The following is a 16734-nucleotide window of genomic DNA, read 5'->3' as shown; positions in this document are numbered from 1 at the left end:
GTCAGGCACAACTTACTCCTCTTGATCAGGAACACTTTCTTGGACGTGTCTGACCAAGAAAAGAGATGAGGAAAAAGAAGCAGGTTTATGAAGGACAAGAAAACAGACAGGAGATTAGAAAGGGTTAAACAAAGCGAAGAACAGGTCTTTCCAAAGTGGACAATGGAGCAAGCGGGAGTGAGAAAAACTGAGCAAAAAATGAAGATGACCCTGGCTGGTATAGCTCAGTGGATTGAGCGCGGGCCTGTGAACCAGACAATTGCGGTTCGATTCCCAGTCAGGGCACATACCGGGGTTGCAGGCCAGTTCCCTGCAGGGGATGCATGAAAGGCAACCATACATTGATGTTTCTCTCCCTCTCTCCTTCCCTTATCCTCTAAAGATAAATAAATAAAATATTAAAAAATAAATAAAAATGAAGATGAAAAAGAATCCCCAAGCTTGAAAGACCATGCAGCCCCACAGCAGATCTGTCACCCACCCCATGCACTCCGGGTTTGCACTAAGTGCACAGTACGGATGCGGCCTGGACACCGACCCAGGCAGGCCAGGCCCTGGTGCAGGAAGAGCTGTGGGAGCACCCTGGGGCAGGCAGCGTGGGGTACAGTCATACCCAACAGGAAAAACAGGGGTACATCTTCCAGGAATTTGCACTTTACGCTCCCCCCAAAGTGTCTGAGGGGTGGGTCAGAAACTAAGATCATGGGGGAAAACTGAAGAAATGATCAGAAGGTAGATGGACAGGTCTCAGAAACTTCCTACATATGTGGGGCAGGGGTGGGGTGGGGTCAGGAAACACTGGGATAAAAAGGACTCTTGGCTCATTCCCAGGCCCCATGTGTCAGGCACGCAAGATGATGTCCTGATCTCCTTTTGTCCCACTCACAACCCAAAGAGAACATTAAGGGAAGTGTGACAGGGTGGTGGCCTGTGGGAGCAGGCGAGGTTACAGGCAGCTGTGATCGTGCTGAGCAGCAGCCGCGGCACAGCCCAGAGACAGTCGCTGGGTCTACGTGATGCCCACACACAGAAGGGTTAGACACTCAGGAGAAAGACTTGAGCTAGAGGCACAGAGTTAGGAACTCCAGGAACACAGGCCATGGTTTCAGTGCCAGGAGTATGAGAGATTATGCAGAGAAAGCACAGAGTGAGAGAAAGGGACAGACCAAGGCAGGTAGAAGGAGATACAAACAGGAGACCAGACCCTTTGGTTATCAGGTCCTAGAGGACAGAATGTGACTTGAATTTTCTACCCACACTTATCATAGAGCCTGGCACAGAAACCGGTTAATTTAAAAAAAAAAACAAACTCTAGTGCTAGCACTGACTTCCTGTATCCACCCGGGAGACAATGTGCACAAACACAGATTGTCCACAATATTGACTATGAAAGTAGCCAGATTACAGACACTCTCCTATGCCTCACTTTTCCGCTTAGAGCATCTTGGAAGGTCGGATGTGCTCTTGTGAAAAGGATGGCTGCATTATTTTTTTAACTACAACATAATATTCTGCTGTAAAACTACACGTGATAACTTTTACTTAACCAGCTTTATCGGTGGGCATCAAGTCAGACATGTTGGATGTAGTAATGTTTCAACAAGGGAACAGGCACCAGTACCCACCACTGCAGACAGGCCGGTATTAGCACTGCAAACAGAGCCTGGATTTAACAGCTACAGATAAACACTTTTTTTTCAAAGATTTTATTTATTTATCTTTACAGGGGAAGGGAAGGAGAGAGGGAGAAAATATCCTTGTATGGTTGCCTCTCATGCGTCCCCTGCTGGGAACTGGCCTGCAACCCAGGCATGTGTGCTGACTGGGAATCGAACCGAGATCCTTTGCTTCACAGGCCCGCGCTCAACCCACTGAGCTACACCAGCCAGGGCCAAATAAACACTTTTAGTTCAACAATGAAGGCAGAATCCAAACACTAATGAATTACGTGGAGTGAGAGGGTGAAGAATGATAGCGCATTCTGTCAGTAAACGAGGAGATGATACAACTGGAGGAGCCATATGAAAGAATGGAGAGTAAGTTTTGGTGGGGGGGGGTGTTCTTTTAAGTAAATACATTTACTTTCTTTATAAAATTAAGCCCAATTTTATACCCTGTGTCATTTCACTTTATGAGCATTTTTAAAAAGATTTTATTTGCCTTAGCTGGTGTGGCTCAGTTCATTGAACACCAGCCTGTGAACCACAGGGTTACCAGTTTGATTCCCAGTCAGGGCACATGCCCAGGTTGCAGGCCAGGTCCCCAGAATGGGGCATGCAAGAGGCAACCACACATTGATGTTTCTCTCCCTCTCTTTCTCCCTCCCTTCCCCTCTTTCTAAAAATAAATAAAATATTTTTTAAAGATTTTATTTATTTATTTTTAGAAAGGGGAAGGGAGGGTAAAAGAGAATGAGAGAAACATCGATGGGTTGCTTCTTGTAGGTGCCCCAACTGGAGACCACAAGCCAGGCATGTGCCCTGACTGGGAATCAAACCAGCGACCTTTAGCTTTGCAGGAGGACACCCAACCATCAGAGACACACTGGTCAGGGCTGTGAGCATTTTTTGATGGGATATTTCAGACACTGGAAAACAAACCACTCATTTATACCATCACAAAACTTATACTTTAGATCTTTAGAAAAGGAGGCAGCCGGGAGGGAGCTGTCACTCCTTCTCTGTCCTGTCATCCCTCTGCTGGAGATGAACATACATCCTCTGACTTTAAATTTTTACCTCTAGCCCTGGTTGGTGTAGCTCAGTGGGTTGAGCGTGGGCCTGAAAGCCAAAGGATCTCGGTTCGATTCCCAGTCAGGGCACATGCCTGGGTTGCAGGACAGTTCCCAGCAGGGGTTGCAACAAGAGGCAACCATACATTAATATTTCTCTCCCTCTTTCCTTCTCTCCCCCTCTGAAGATAAATTAAAATCTTTAAAAAAAAGATTTAAATTTTTTTGCCTCTAACCTTCATCACTCTCAGACTAGACTTTATTCTGAAAATATTCTTTAAACTGGTGTTCTTCTGTCCTCAATTTTAAGAACAAATGTGTTTAAACCACTTATAATTTATTTTGACAAAAATCTGAGGTAAGACTCTGACTTCCCCAAACTGTCAATTCTCCCAACATTATTAACAGAATAATCCACCCTCTCCTTCTTTAGCACTTTACCTCCACTGAACTTACGCTAAGTTCCCACTCGCACGGCCCTTTCTAAACCCCGCCCTCCTTTGCCCACCCCGTCCAGCACCAGTGCTCGGTCTTGCCTCTCATATCTAGTTGAATGTGTCTTCCTCCATTGCTTTTTTTCAACTTCATTATTATTTTTTTTATCATTCACTCTTTAAAACAAATGTTAGATTCATTTTCTCAAGTTTCAAAATTAAGTCTGTTTGATTTTTCTACTGGAATTGCATTCAATTTATAAATTAACATGAAGCTCTGGAGAGAATTAACAGATTTATAATATGAAGTCTGCCCACCTAGGGCTACACTGAGTCATTCCACTCAGCACATCTCTGTGATTTTCTTGATATACGTAAGTTTATTCCTAGTATTTCATTTTTTACATTTAATTGTAATGGTCAACCAGATACTTTTCTACTATATTTTCTAGTTGAGTATTGCTGATTTGGGGGGAAACACTGATTTTTATATAATAGCAATTTTAACCAGTCATCTTAAAAATTGTTTTTCAGTTGATTCCTTTGAATTTTTGTAGGTTCAATAATCACATCACCTGCAACTAATGACTAATATTTTTCTATAAGAACATTATGACATCATGGGAAACACAATGATAATGTCAACTTTAAAAAATGATATAAAAGTATGTAAAATATGATCTCTATTCTTTAACCACATATATAAAAGTATGTGTATTTTACCAGCAAAGAAAAAAAATACTGAAAGAAAAAATACATCATGTCAACAATAGTTACAGTTATGAAGATTGTTCTTTTCTCATTTTAAAAAATATTACTAGTTCTCTCACAAAGGTTACTGATTAGTTTTATAATCAAAGAAAATTATTTTTAAATGGCAAGTTACATTGCCTTTATACATGTGTATGGATGTTACATCATTTGTGAGTGTAAAAACTTTGTGTGAGTACCTTCGGCTCTGTCTGCAGTTCAGACACCTGAGAGAAACAGCGGTTCCCTGATGGAAGCGTAGACGTCATGCTGCCATTACTGCCCCTCACGTCTACCTTGCAGCCCTTTTCCCTTTTTCCACTCCCCTCCCTGGCTAGTGGTCCCTACCGAAACTGCTTGCTTGGTTAGTGGCTAGAATTCACGGAGAAAGAGAACATCTAATTCCTGATCCAAATTAAGACTATTCCTTATGGGGAATAAAAAAGAGGAACCAGAAAGTAAGCAGTAGATTTTGAAGTACTAAAACAAAAACAGTAAAAAAATACCTGGTCTCTAACTACTCTAAGATTATCAAGTAATCATTAATCAGGCTTTTGACATCATATTACCTCTTAACATTTAAGTTCTTATCATGCAATGTTCATGAGGAAAAATAGAAAGGAGCATGGCTTATTTTCTCACCGAACTGTTGTTCTTAGTGTCTTCTAGACGTTCCAGAACTGAGGTCAGATTTGGGTCATCAGAGTCCACAAACCATATTGGTGAAGACGATGGGTAAGATTCCTGTTACAGAGACACCTAGTTAAACACCCTTGAAACAGATGAACCTGCTGTGCAATTAAACCACGCTGCCCAACGGTAAGACAACCTCGGATTCAAGTACAATATACCGGGGGGAAGAAGGGCAACATATTAAAATCTACATATGGAAAAACAAATTTCCTTTTGTGGATTTTTTTAAAAAGACTTTATTTAGCCCTGGCTGGTATACCTCAGTGGAATGAGCGCGGGCCTGCGAACCAGACAATCGTGGTTCGATTCCCAGTCAGGGCACGTGCCTGGGTTGCAGGCCAGTTCCCAGCAGGGGATGCACAAAAGGCAACCATACATTGATGTTTCTCTCCCTCTCTTCTTCCCTTCCCCTCTAAAGATAAATAAATAAAGTCTTTTAAAAATGTTTAAAAAAAGACTTTATTTATTTTTAGAGAAGGGAAGGGAGGGAGAAAGAGGGAGAGAAATATCAATGTGTGGTTGCCTCTTGAGCACCCCCAACTGGGGACCTGGGCTGCAATCCAGGCATGTGCCCTGACTGGAAATTGATTTGGTGACAATTTGGTTTGCAGTCTGGTACTCAATCCACTGAGCCACACCAGCCAGGACTGGATCTAAAAAAACAAAAAAAAAACCAAAAACACAATTTAATGGTTGAATCTTGCCTGCTCCATGTTACATAACATATAAGTCTAAAAACAAACAAAAAATTTATTTTGCCTGGTAAGCAGTATGATTTAAAACAAACAGAAGACAATACACTGCGAAAGTTATGTTTTACCAAAAGCAGAAGAAAATAGAATCTGAGCACCAAGAAAGATGGGCTGCCTTCTATCATGGCCTGGATTCTCAGCTGTAACGTTTTTTAAAGGATTTAAAATCTGGAATCATGATAAATCTTTTAAAAAGCAAAAACAAATTTTAAACAACAACCTTGAAATACAATCTATAGATTTAAACTTTACTACATTTGCCTTTTTAATTTAAAAAGCTAAACTGTCTAGATGACATCTGTGATTTTTTTAAAAAAATAAAGCAAAGGACCACATGTCTAAACACATGAATTCAAATTCTTACAAATGCTAAAGTGACGTTAAAAAATCTATCCAATATCCTCATTGCTTTCTGAGTAGCGTAAGTACAGAAGTTATTTAAGATTTACTTGAGCTTTTCCTCCATTACAGAATTGGCCTTAAAATCAATCCTTTAAATGATTATTTTTCCTAATAATTTTCCATCCCTTCTTAGATTCTAGGAAGGAATGTAGTTTCTAAAGGAACAGACTTCTTAAGTGAGGTTAAGATTACTTCTTTTTTTATTTTTTATTTTTTTAAAAGATTTTGTTTATTTTTAGACAGAGCGGGAGAGAGAGAGAAAGAGAGGAAGAGAAACATCAATGTGTGGTTGCCTCTCACATGCCCCGTACTGGGGACCTGGCCTGTAACCCAGGCATGTGCCCTGACTAGGAATCCAACTAGCAACCCTTTGGTTTTCAGGTGGGGCTCAGTTCACTGAGCCACACCAGCCAGGGCAAGATTACTTCTTAAATATATCTGGTGTTAGAAGGCAGAAGGAACAGTGACATAGCTAACCGTGTGGGTCCATTCAGCTTTCACTTGTTGTAGCGGTGGAGTTTGAGACAGGCAGTCTCCTTAAACAGCCACTGCCCGTGTGCCACAGCTCAGAGGCCAGGTGGACTGCCTCTAAAAGGCCTCAGGTGTACCTGAGGCACCATGTGGACTGTCTCTAAAATGCTCCCAATGGCCTTGCCTGGGTAGCTCAGCTGGTCATAGCAAATTCTGGATTTCCCAAGGCTGTGAGCTTCATCCCCATCAGGGCACATACTAGAATCAACCAATGAATGCATATAAGTAGACTAAGTGAACTCAATGAATGCACTGAATTCGATAAGTAGAACAACAAATGTGTCTGTCTCTTCCCCGCCTTCCTCTCTCTCTAAAATCACTACAATAGAAAATTAAAATATGAAATAAAAGCTTGAAGGATGAGTTGTCTGTGACTACCACCAGAAAAGCTACCATAAGTGGGCAAATTTCAACAAGTTCACCACCACTACCATTTGGCACCATAGAATGTTGTGTTGTGCTAATGCGAGGCGTTTGGCCAATTGAACCAACTTCTTTGCCCGTCGGTGCTTAGGAAAAGGAGTTTCTGTCTCGTTCAGAAATCCACCACACGACCAGTATGTGGCTCTACACTCTGCCAGGCAGCCGCCAGCCATCTGTCCGCCAGAATGCCCAGTTTTTGGTACCTTCCCAAATGACTGGACATAGCCATCTCTGAGGATTTCATCACTTTTTGAAAATTTATGTACATACTTCTTGTTATAATGAGAAGAATTACAACAGTTGTAATTTCTTCTAGAAGCTAGGTAAGGGATGCATTCCTCTGACAATTTACCGTTCAATAAATGTGGAGTGAAAAATGAAATAAATGCACAGAATTGCCATCCGGTACTTTAATAAAATTCTAACCTTCTGACAACATTCAAAGAAAGTTACAAAAAGTCAGAAAAAAATTGTTCCCTGGTAATTAACCACTTTATAAGTAAACAACTAAATATCTAACATGACCAGAGCCCACAGAAGTAGAATGGGAACCCTAACGTGAGGTAAAAAATAAACAAACAAACAAATAAATAAATAAATAAATAAAATGCATACCCCTGAGATCAGAAAAATGCTTACATGTTCTGAGCAGCAAATTACAGCTAATCAAAACATTCCACATGCCCTGATCAGTGCGGCTCAGTGGGCTGGGTGTTGGCCTGCAAAGTGAAATGTCACCAGTTCCATTCCTGGTCAGGGCACATGCCTGGTTGCGGCCAGGTCTCTGCTTGGGGGCATGCGAGAGGCAACCAACTGACGTTTCTCTTGCACATGGACATTTCTCTCCCTTTCCTTCTCTCTCCCTTACCCTCTCTCTAAAAATAAATAAAATCTTTAAAAAAAAAAAACCTTCTATGTGAACTGAGGCAAAAGACAATGGACAAAGAGGATTCCAACCACCTAATGTTCAGGGACCAGTGGGTGGTTTCCTTGGTTCTGAGTCTACTATCTTCCAGAATGATCTTTTAGAAGGCAGCAGAGAACACAGTTTACAACGGCCTTGACAAAAGGGGTTCCTGCTTTAACCAGTCTGGCTCTCAACTAATGCTTTACATTCAGAAGTGACTGTCTCAGTTCAACTCCCCACCCCTCAACCAGCTGACATTTATCTAACATTATCCTTTTCCAGGTCTAAGGAAGTTTAACAACAACAAAAAAAAATCAAGTTACTAAGGGACACACCATTCATAACCTGGAAACCTAAGTCTCCTCTTCATATGTCTGTTCCTTTCAAGGAAGGGCATAGAGAGGGGGATGAGGGAGGACAGATAACAACTTGGAATTTGACTCTATATTATGAATTGGTCAGATGAATGAAAACAATGACTCTTCTGGCTCGAAAGTACCACTTAGGTGCTTACCGTGACAGTTCTGGTATTTCCAAGCGATTGTCTCAGAGTTTAATTTGGAAAGGCAATCTGTCCCAGGAGGACAGACCAAAGAAAAGGTCTTGGGCTCTTTAGTCAAGTTTCACTCATTATTTCCTTTGCATAACCTCAGCTAGGCACCTTTTCATCAGTGTCAAGACCAGAAACACAGAAAATTAAGAAACTGACAGCGCTGATTTATTTCCCATGAAAAGCTACCTGTGTCTTGACCGAGAATCAAACCAGCACTCATCACTTTCACATTTACAGAGAACATTACCGTTGGTACAGAGCTTTCTTATATATGCTTTCATGTGAGGCAGAAAGGATTATCTATTTCACAGAAAAACACAGAATCGATTTGCTTAAAGTCCCAACTACTTTGGTTAAGGTCCCAGCTACTAAGTAAATAATAAATATTTTTCTCTCCTGTAAACTCAGAGCTCTAACATTTTTTAATTTAGTCTCTTCCTGCTGGGAGGGAGGGGGGCTTTTTGGCAATGATGAATAGAAACTTAATTAAACAAAAAAAAGTTCCACCACAAGTAGCCTGGCAAATAGCCACATATGCAGAAAGAGGAAGGATTTATGATACACAAATAATAAAGTATGAGGGTTTATTAGTTTACTAGCTAATTTACTTCCTGGCGGGGGGGGGGGGCGGAGTTCACTGTAAAACAGCAATTTCCTACCAAAAAGTCCATAAAAGGAGTCACTAAGTTGCCAAGTTATGTTAAATGTTTTAAAAGGACTAACAGAAAACCGTACCTGAGCTCCCAATAAGGCCACACAGGTTATTAAAACAAGCTGTTTTGCCTGTAGGTGCGATCATAACAACGAGATGCTGGCACTGACTGGCAACCAGAGCTCCTCGCTGAACATGGAAAACCAGTACCTAAGTTTTCATGACCATCTTTCTATCACCAGTTCATTTTTTCATTATTAAAGACTCCTTGAAGCTGAAAATAGCACTCTTTGCCCTTCGTATTTAAGACAAGGACAAATTTATAAAACAGGAAAAAAATGTAGCTCAATTCCCTTAGCCTACAGAGCAAAACATCAATGTTTTGTTTTTCGCTTCTTAAAACTGTCTTTCATTTGCACCTGAAGTCAAATTACAGATTTCCTATCAAGCCCTCAGCGACCCCTTAAATACTTCTGCACTGTCGACAACACTATCTTGATGTTGTTTGTAAATTTTTGACAAACTTTGGACAGTTAACTTACACGATACTTACAATTTTTGTTCCATAGAATATAGCTAGAACAGTGACCATACAACTCAGTAGAACAAATATTTACTGAGCATTTACTGAGTGAAAGATGAAATGCATAATTATCGGATATTCTCCCTTGCCATCATAAAAAAAAAAGACTACAAAAGACAAACATCCAAAACCATAACAGTAGAACACAAGAAAACATAAGCAAAGTAGTAAATAGTAAGGACTGTAAAAGGGAGGAAGGGGAGACAAACATCAGCATGAACTGAATATGACTAGAGACCCCCGAGGTCAGACGTGGGGAGATGCATTGGGGTGGAGTGAGAGGGCACATTCCCCACAGCACAAACTGCTGGTGCAGAAGCCTGAAAGAATCAGGGGCACAGCATCTTTAGATGATTATCTGGAAATTATGGCATTCAGGTGTGTACAGAACCGCCAGTGCGGTATGATTCGCTCTAACATTACAGAAACTGCAAAAGGATGCTCCTTGTAAATACGACAGAGCCTAGCATCTCATTCTGAGCAGTGTCTACTAGTGGTACCGTTATGCTAGTGCCCGCCAAATCCTCTTCTCACTGGGTGTCTAACTCACTTCCTGCTCTGCTTCCTAATCCAGGTCATCGCTCAGTATCTTTGTGGGCGGCAGCCTCCTAGCAGCCTCCAGTATGGTTGTCAATGGGGCCCTGCTGGCACTAGACATGGGATGAGTCTTTGTCGTGGCAGACTGCCTGAAAATTACAAGTCATTGGGAATCCCTGACTGCCAGCCCGGCAGCACCGCCACCGGGATGACCAAACTACACACACCGTCCCTAAGGCACCCAGTGCGGAGCCCCACTCCTCGTCCAGGATGGCAGACACATTCCCCTGAGTCGTGGGCGTGACGAGCGGCTCCCCACAGCCGGCAAGTCCACTCTCCCACCATTCGCACAAGCCCCACCATTTCCTGGCCGTGCCCCAGATTCCACTGGACCAGAATAATCACCACTGAGGTCAGGCTCCTGGTTATCACACACTGCCTGCTCGCTACTGCTTCCTGCTTCCCATTGTTGGAATATTTCCCCCTTCACGCTGGGCTTCTCACGTCTCCATCCTAACATCTCTCTACTCCTAAGCAACCCACCCTTTCTCGAGCGTTGGTGTCTTCCTGGGCAGAGTTTTCTCCCCGTGAAATGCTCTCTGGCTCCCTCCAAAATTCTACTGCACTCACCTGTGACAGCCCCGCCACTGCCCGGCTCTCCGCCGCCGCCTCTGCAGCGCCCCCAGCCCACCGCAGCCAACAGTAGCGCTGCCTTGGGCTTTCCCGACACCGCAGAACGGGGTCACACCGTGTTGCAGAAAGACGGAGGTCTGAGAGAGCAGGGACTGCCGTGCCCCGTCCTGCACGGCCAGTGCCCACAGCACTTAGATGCTCAATAAACCACCCGGTCCTCTGCCAGCACGGCGCTTGCCTGAACTGGTTTTTCCGGAAATACACAGCTGCTCCTCCAGAGAACACTCGGAAACCCATTTTAATGTCAATCGTGGCCACTTCCAGGCCTCGGCCAACTCCCGAGCGGCCGCGGACTTCCTCACGGAGGGACGCGGAGCTGCCCTGGGGCCTCGGTCAGGGCCGCGGTCCGAGTGGCACGTCCGCCCCGCGGGTCATCCCCCGGCCCGGGGCTCCGAGGAGCCTCCGGCGTCCCTGAGAGGCAGCGGGAGGGTCCCTGAGGCCCCGTGACAGGAAGTGGACAGTCTCCACTCAGGGCACCTGCGTGGCTGCAGGGCGCCCGCATCTCCCTCAGACGCCCCGGGTTCGGGTCAGCTCCTCCCGACATGCGGACCTGAAGAGGCGCCGGTGGGTGCGCGGCCTGACGCCCTGAGGCGGACAACCCCGGGGCCTGTGCCGCCCGCACAGCCGAGCGAGGCCACGACGACCCCCGCCCGCCGCCGTCCCCTCAGCGCCCCGCACCCCCCTCACCCCGCGGCGACCCGGCTGCGAAGGAGCAGCGGCCCAGCTTCGGGGCGCCGAGACCGCGCCGCCTCCCACGCAGAGCCTTGCGTGGCGGTGGCCGGCCCTCAGCAGGGCGTCTTTGTCCGGGCCGCCCCCGTCCCACGTCCCCCCGGCCCGGCCCGGCCCGGCCCGGCCGCCGCACCGTGATGTTGCAGTGCAGCGTGAGCGCCGAGGCCGCGCTGCTCGGGGGCCGCACCAGGAACTGGCAGTGCAGCTCGTCCAGCTTCCAGCTGACGATGCGGAACCGCTCGTGGTTCTTGTCGAAGATGGACGCCAGGAACTTCAGCTCAGCCTTGAGCCCCGAAACCGACATCCTCCCCTCATCTCCGGCCGGGAGCCAGGCCCGCGCCGCCGTCACGGCCGGAAGAGGCTAAGGGCGGCCGGCCGGGCAGCGGCCCTTTGTAACCGACGCGGCCGGCAGGAGGCGGCAGCCCGAGGCCGAAGAGGGCTACTCGACACCGCCCCGCCACCGGCAGAGGCCGCCCGCCCCGCCCTCGCCCCGCCCCCAGCCCCGCCCCTCCGCGAAGCCTCGCCCCACACGGCCCGCCCCCCCGCCTCAAGCCACGCCCCCGCTGCCAGCGCACCCCCTGGTGCTCTGCGGTTCTGCCGCGCGCTCTACCCGTGGCGACGGCTGGTTCGCGTCGGGTCACGCTCTCCTCATCCCTAGCCCCGCTTGCTCCGCGTTCATTCTCTTCCAACTATGGAGCCTTTGCCCTGGATCCCACACCGGCCATAGCGCTCTCACCTCCGTGGGGCCGCCTCGCTGACCATTCATTCCTTTTAAGGTACCACGCAGTCACCCTGAACCACATCGGCACCTATCACTGTCTGACCTTTTTTCCTGCTCATTTGTTCATTGTCTGCCCAACACCAAGGTCTTATTCAGAGCCGCAACCCCAGGATCTAGAACAAGGCCTTTACTATGTTGACACCCAACGTGACCGAACGGACGCTCCTGTCTGGAATCCCAGCACTGACACCGCCCCTGGCACATCCTAGGGGCTCCGCAAATGGATTGGTGCACGGAAAGGGCCTTTTGGGTGTAATGCTCTGAAGCAGCATTTTGAAATTCTCAATGATTTTTTAACAGGGGACCCTGTGCTTTCCCTTCACACTGGTCCTGACTAGAGTTACCTAGCCGTCCCTAGGTCCTAAACGTCTCTGGCTTCAGGATCTCCCAGTGGTCTCTAGTCTACTGGTCCCTTAGCTGACAAAATACAGAACACAGGAATAACGAAGTACACTGAGAGTGAGGAACGTTTTAAATGCTTCTATTGTTATTTACTTCTGAGATATCACCTCCTAGTGCTTTTTAGCCTTTCAGGGGGTCACAGACCCCTTTGAGAACCTAATAAAAGCTATGATCTGTCTTCCCCAGGAAAAAAATTCCACATGCAAAGTGTATTTATGGGGGTCCATGAGACTGGCACTAGAGATACCACCACGAACTGGGACTGGGAGGAAAAGGGGTTCCAGCCCCGAGCTCTCAGACAGAAATAACTGGGATACTGTATTGGCGTTATGGCTGAGGTAGGCACAGGAGTGGCTGGCTGCTTTCTTTTGCTTTCATTCCCACTTTGGGACCCCAAGAGGCATGGAAGTCACAGACAAGGATTTGAAACTAAGGGAAACAACCTGTTCAAAATTGGTGTGATTGACAAATAAAATGCCTCGAACCAGTTATTTGATCTAAAGTTTCTCTCTAAATTACTAGGAAAAACTCAAGAGCTTTATAAATTGCAAATGCTTTTACTAATTATATATCAGAAATGAATAAATAAATATTTTACAATCATTTTTTTAGTATCTGCTGTGAGTCAAGCCCTAAGATGGTCAGAAAGATAAATAGATAGAGTCCTTGAATTGAAGAAGCTTAAAGGTGAGGAACTTCTGGCCAAGATGGAGGCTTGGGTAGACACATTGTGCCTCCTTGCACAAGCGAAATAAGGGCAACAGCAATTTAGAAACAAAAAACAACCAGTAGCAACAGAAAATTGAACTGTATGAAAGTCCAACAACCACGGAGTTAAAGAAGACACATTCATCAAGACCGGTAGGAGGGGCAAAGTCAAGCGGCAGGGTAGAGAGGGGTCATGGCAAGGTGGCAGCTGGCAAACCCAGCAAGGCCGAGGATTGCGGAGGGGCACAGCACACAAGGTAGCTGGCGGACCAGGCAGTCCCACATTTGTGCGCAGATAAACCAGGTGAAACTAGGGAGTGAAACAGACCACACAACCCAGGGTCCCAGTGCCGGGAAATAAAGCCTCAAAACACCAATTGAAAACACCTGTGTGGGTTGAGGTGCCGGAAGAGACTCCCAGCCTCACAGGAGAGTTCACTGGAGAAACCCACAGGGTCCTAGAATGCACACAAGCCCGCCCACCCAGGAATCAGCACTAAAAGGGCCCAGTTTGCTTGGGGGAAGTTTGGGAAGTGACTGAAATCTGGCAGAGAGTGGAGCAAGCGCCATTGTTGCCTCTCGGCTCCCAGTCCCACATACAGGGTCACAACCCAGTAACAAGGTTGCCCCACTCTGGTGAACACCTAAGGCTCTGCCCGTCATATGTAACTGGCGCACCAAGACAAAAAAAAAAAATAGCCAAAACAGAACAGATCAAAGCTCCAGAAAAAATACAACTAAGCCATGAAGATATAGCCAGCCTATCAGATGCACGGTTCAAAGCACTTATGATCAGGATGCTCACAGAACTGGTTGAATCTGGTCACAAATTAGATGAAAAAGTGAAGGCTACACTAAGTGAAATAGAGGAAAATGTACTGGGAACCAATAGTGATGGGAAGGAAACTGGGACTCAAATCAAGGGAGTGGACCAGAAGGAAGAAAGAAACAACCAACCAGAAAAGAATGAAGAAACAAAAATTGAAAGAAATGAGGAGAGGTTTGGGACCTCCAGGACATCTTTAAACGTTCCAGCATCTCAATTATAGGGGTACCAGAAGGAGAAGAGGAAGAGCAACAAGTGGAAAACTTATTTGAACAAATAATAAAGGAGAACTTCCCTAATCTGGAAAAGGAAAGAGACTTCCAGGAAGTCCAGGAAGCTGAGAGTCCCAAAGAAGTTGGACCTGAGGAGGAACACACCAAGACACATCATAATTATATTACCCAAGAGTAAAATGAAGGAGAGAATCCTAGAAGAAGCAAGGCAAAAGGAGAGAGTTACCTACAAAAGAGTTCCCATCGAAGCCCTGGCTGGTGTAGCTCAGTGGACTGAGCTCGGGCCTAGGACCCACACGATTGGGGTTCAATTCCCAGGCAGGGCACATGCCTGGGTTGCAGGCTGGTTCCCTGTAGGCCAGTTCCCATCAGGGGATGCACGAAAGGCAACCATACATTGGTGTTTCTCTCCTTTTCTCCTTCCCTTCCTCTCTAAAAATAAATAAATAAAATCTTAAAAAAAAAGAGTTCCCACCATATTGTCAGCCGATTTCTCCAAAGAGATCTTGCAGGCAAGAAGGGGCTGGAAAGAAGTATTCCAAGTCATGAAATCCAAAGACCTGCATCCAAGATTGCTCTATCCAGCAAGGCTCTCACTTAGAATGGAAGGGCAGAAAACGTGCTTCTCAGATAAGGTCAAGTTCAAGGAGTTCATCATCACCAAGCCCTTAGTGTATGAAACGTTAAAGGGACTTATCTAAGAAAAAGAAGATAGAAAATATATACAGTAAAGTGACAGCAAACTCACAATTATTAACAACCACATCTAAAACAAAAACAAATTAAGCAAACAACTAGAACAGGAACAGAACCACAGACATGGAAATCACGTGGAGGGTTATCAACAGGGGAGTGGGAGGGGGAGAGAGGGGGGAAAAGTACAGAGAATAAGTAGCATAGATTATAGGTAGAAAATAGACGGGGAGGGTAAGAATACTATGAGAAATATAGAAGCTAAAGAACTTATAAATATGACACATGGACATGAACTAGAGGGGGGGAATGTGGGTGGGAGAGGTTGTGCAGGGTGGAGGGGAGCGAAGGGGGAAAATGGGACAACTGCAATATCATAATCAATAAAATATATTTTTTTAAAAAAGAAGCTTGCCCTGGCTGGCATAGCTCAGTGGATTGAGCGCCGGCCTGGGAACCAGACGACTGTGGTTCAATTCCCAGTCAGGGCACATGCCTGGGTTGCAGGCCAATTCCCAGCAGGGGACTCACAAGAGGCAACCACACATAGATGTTTCTCTCCTTCTCTCCTTCCCTTCCTCTCTAAAGATAAATAAATAAAATCTTTAAAAAAAAAAAGAAGCTTAAAGTCTAGCATTGGTAACAAATACGGTTTCCTGGTTCTTTAGGCTGCAAATAACAAAAAATTGTGACTTAACACGGCTTAGAAAATAAGGAATTGTATTACTTCTCATTCTAGAAAGTTCACACAGGGAAGACTCCAGGACTGGCTGACTAGAGAGCTTCAATGAAGTCCTCCAGAATCTTCCCATCTCCTTGGTCAGGAGGAGAGCTGGTAGCTGTGGCTACTGCTGTGGGTCACATCCAAACGCGGTTGTATTGAGAGTCAAAAAGGACTATTTCTTCCATGTCTCTTTCCAAGACATGAGGACCTGTCCAAGAATCCCCCCAACAGACTTCTCTTCCATGTAATTAGCTAGAAAAGTCTCGCATGCCCACCCCTCAACCACTCCCAGGTCAATGGACAGGACCAATCATTCAACTCCCATCACCTGGGACGGAAGAGACGTTGGGGAGTCAACCCCAGTGTCTGTACAGACACATCTGATAACATGTGACAAGGTACTCAAAGGACTGACCTACTACCTAGCATAGGAGGAGAAAGAAATTAATTCCAGAAACTACCTGCACTAAAGTACAGCTATGTTCAGAGAGCATCCAAGAGCTTGGTTGATTATACAGTCCAGCAGGGGCCACGAAGAAGGTACAACTGAGATGTTATTGGGGACCTGACATTGGAGTCCTGAAATACCACACCCAGGGCCAGTTTCATTCAGTGGGAGTTACCACTTTGAAGAAGATTAATCTGGCACTAGTGTACAAAATGGATTACAGCGGGTATAAAGCTGTTTAACTGTCACCAAGAAGAGGCAGGGAACCCAGATTCTAGGTTGAGCCTGCTATTAATTCAAGGGGCCAAGTCACATGAAGCTTGAATAGTGAGACATACTGGTGTGGGAGAAGTGACTGTGGACGTGGAAAGGACTATACCAGTTCTAGGGATATATCCGACATATACCTACTAGATCTTAGAGTTGATGCAGGGATGGAGAGAGACCTCATACTGAGTGAATGACCTTGACTTCAGCCAGACCAGGTTGGGGAAGGGCAAGACAGATAAATTCAGAAATCAGAAGACCAGGGAGCACTGGTGAACTGGT

At 45.7% G+C, this 16734-nt stretch overlaps 1 protein-coding gene across 3 annotated transcripts in view; it reads right to left on the bottom strand.

The window, feature by feature from the left end:
- The window catches only part of UBE2Q2 (ubiquitin conjugating enzyme E2 Q2), a 36363-nt gene extending 24525 nt beyond the window's left edge, over positions 1 to 11838 (bottom strand). Inside the window, exons 1-2 of one of the 3 annotated variants that reach the window (XM_037155926.2) lie at positions 11504 to 11838; positions 4558 to 4659 (exon numbers count right to left, since the gene is read on the bottom strand). In XM_037155926.2, coding sequence (XP_037011821.1) covers positions 4558 to 4659; positions 11504 to 11674 — 273 coding nt within the window. In that variant the 5' untranslated portion in view covers positions 11675 to 11838. Of the gene's footprint in view, positions 1 to 4557; positions 4660 to 10578; positions 11055 to 11503 lie in introns of those variants that run through there. The other 2 variants (XM_053658896.1, XM_053658895.1) reach the window with 2 other exon arrangements.
- Between the last annotated feature and the right edge of the window lie 4896 nt (positions 11839 to 16734).

The sequence above is a fragment of the Artibeus jamaicensis genome, unplaced genomic scaffold, assembly GCF_021234435.1.
Source record: "Artibeus jamaicensis isolate MK-2021 breed Jamaican fruit bat unplaced genomic scaffold, CSHL_Jam_final scaffold_612, whole genome shotgun sequence".
NCBI lineage: Eukaryota > Metazoa > Chordata > Mammalia > Chiroptera > Phyllostomidae > Artibeus > Artibeus jamaicensis.
This window is presented reverse-complemented; position numbering and strand designations above follow the sequence as displayed.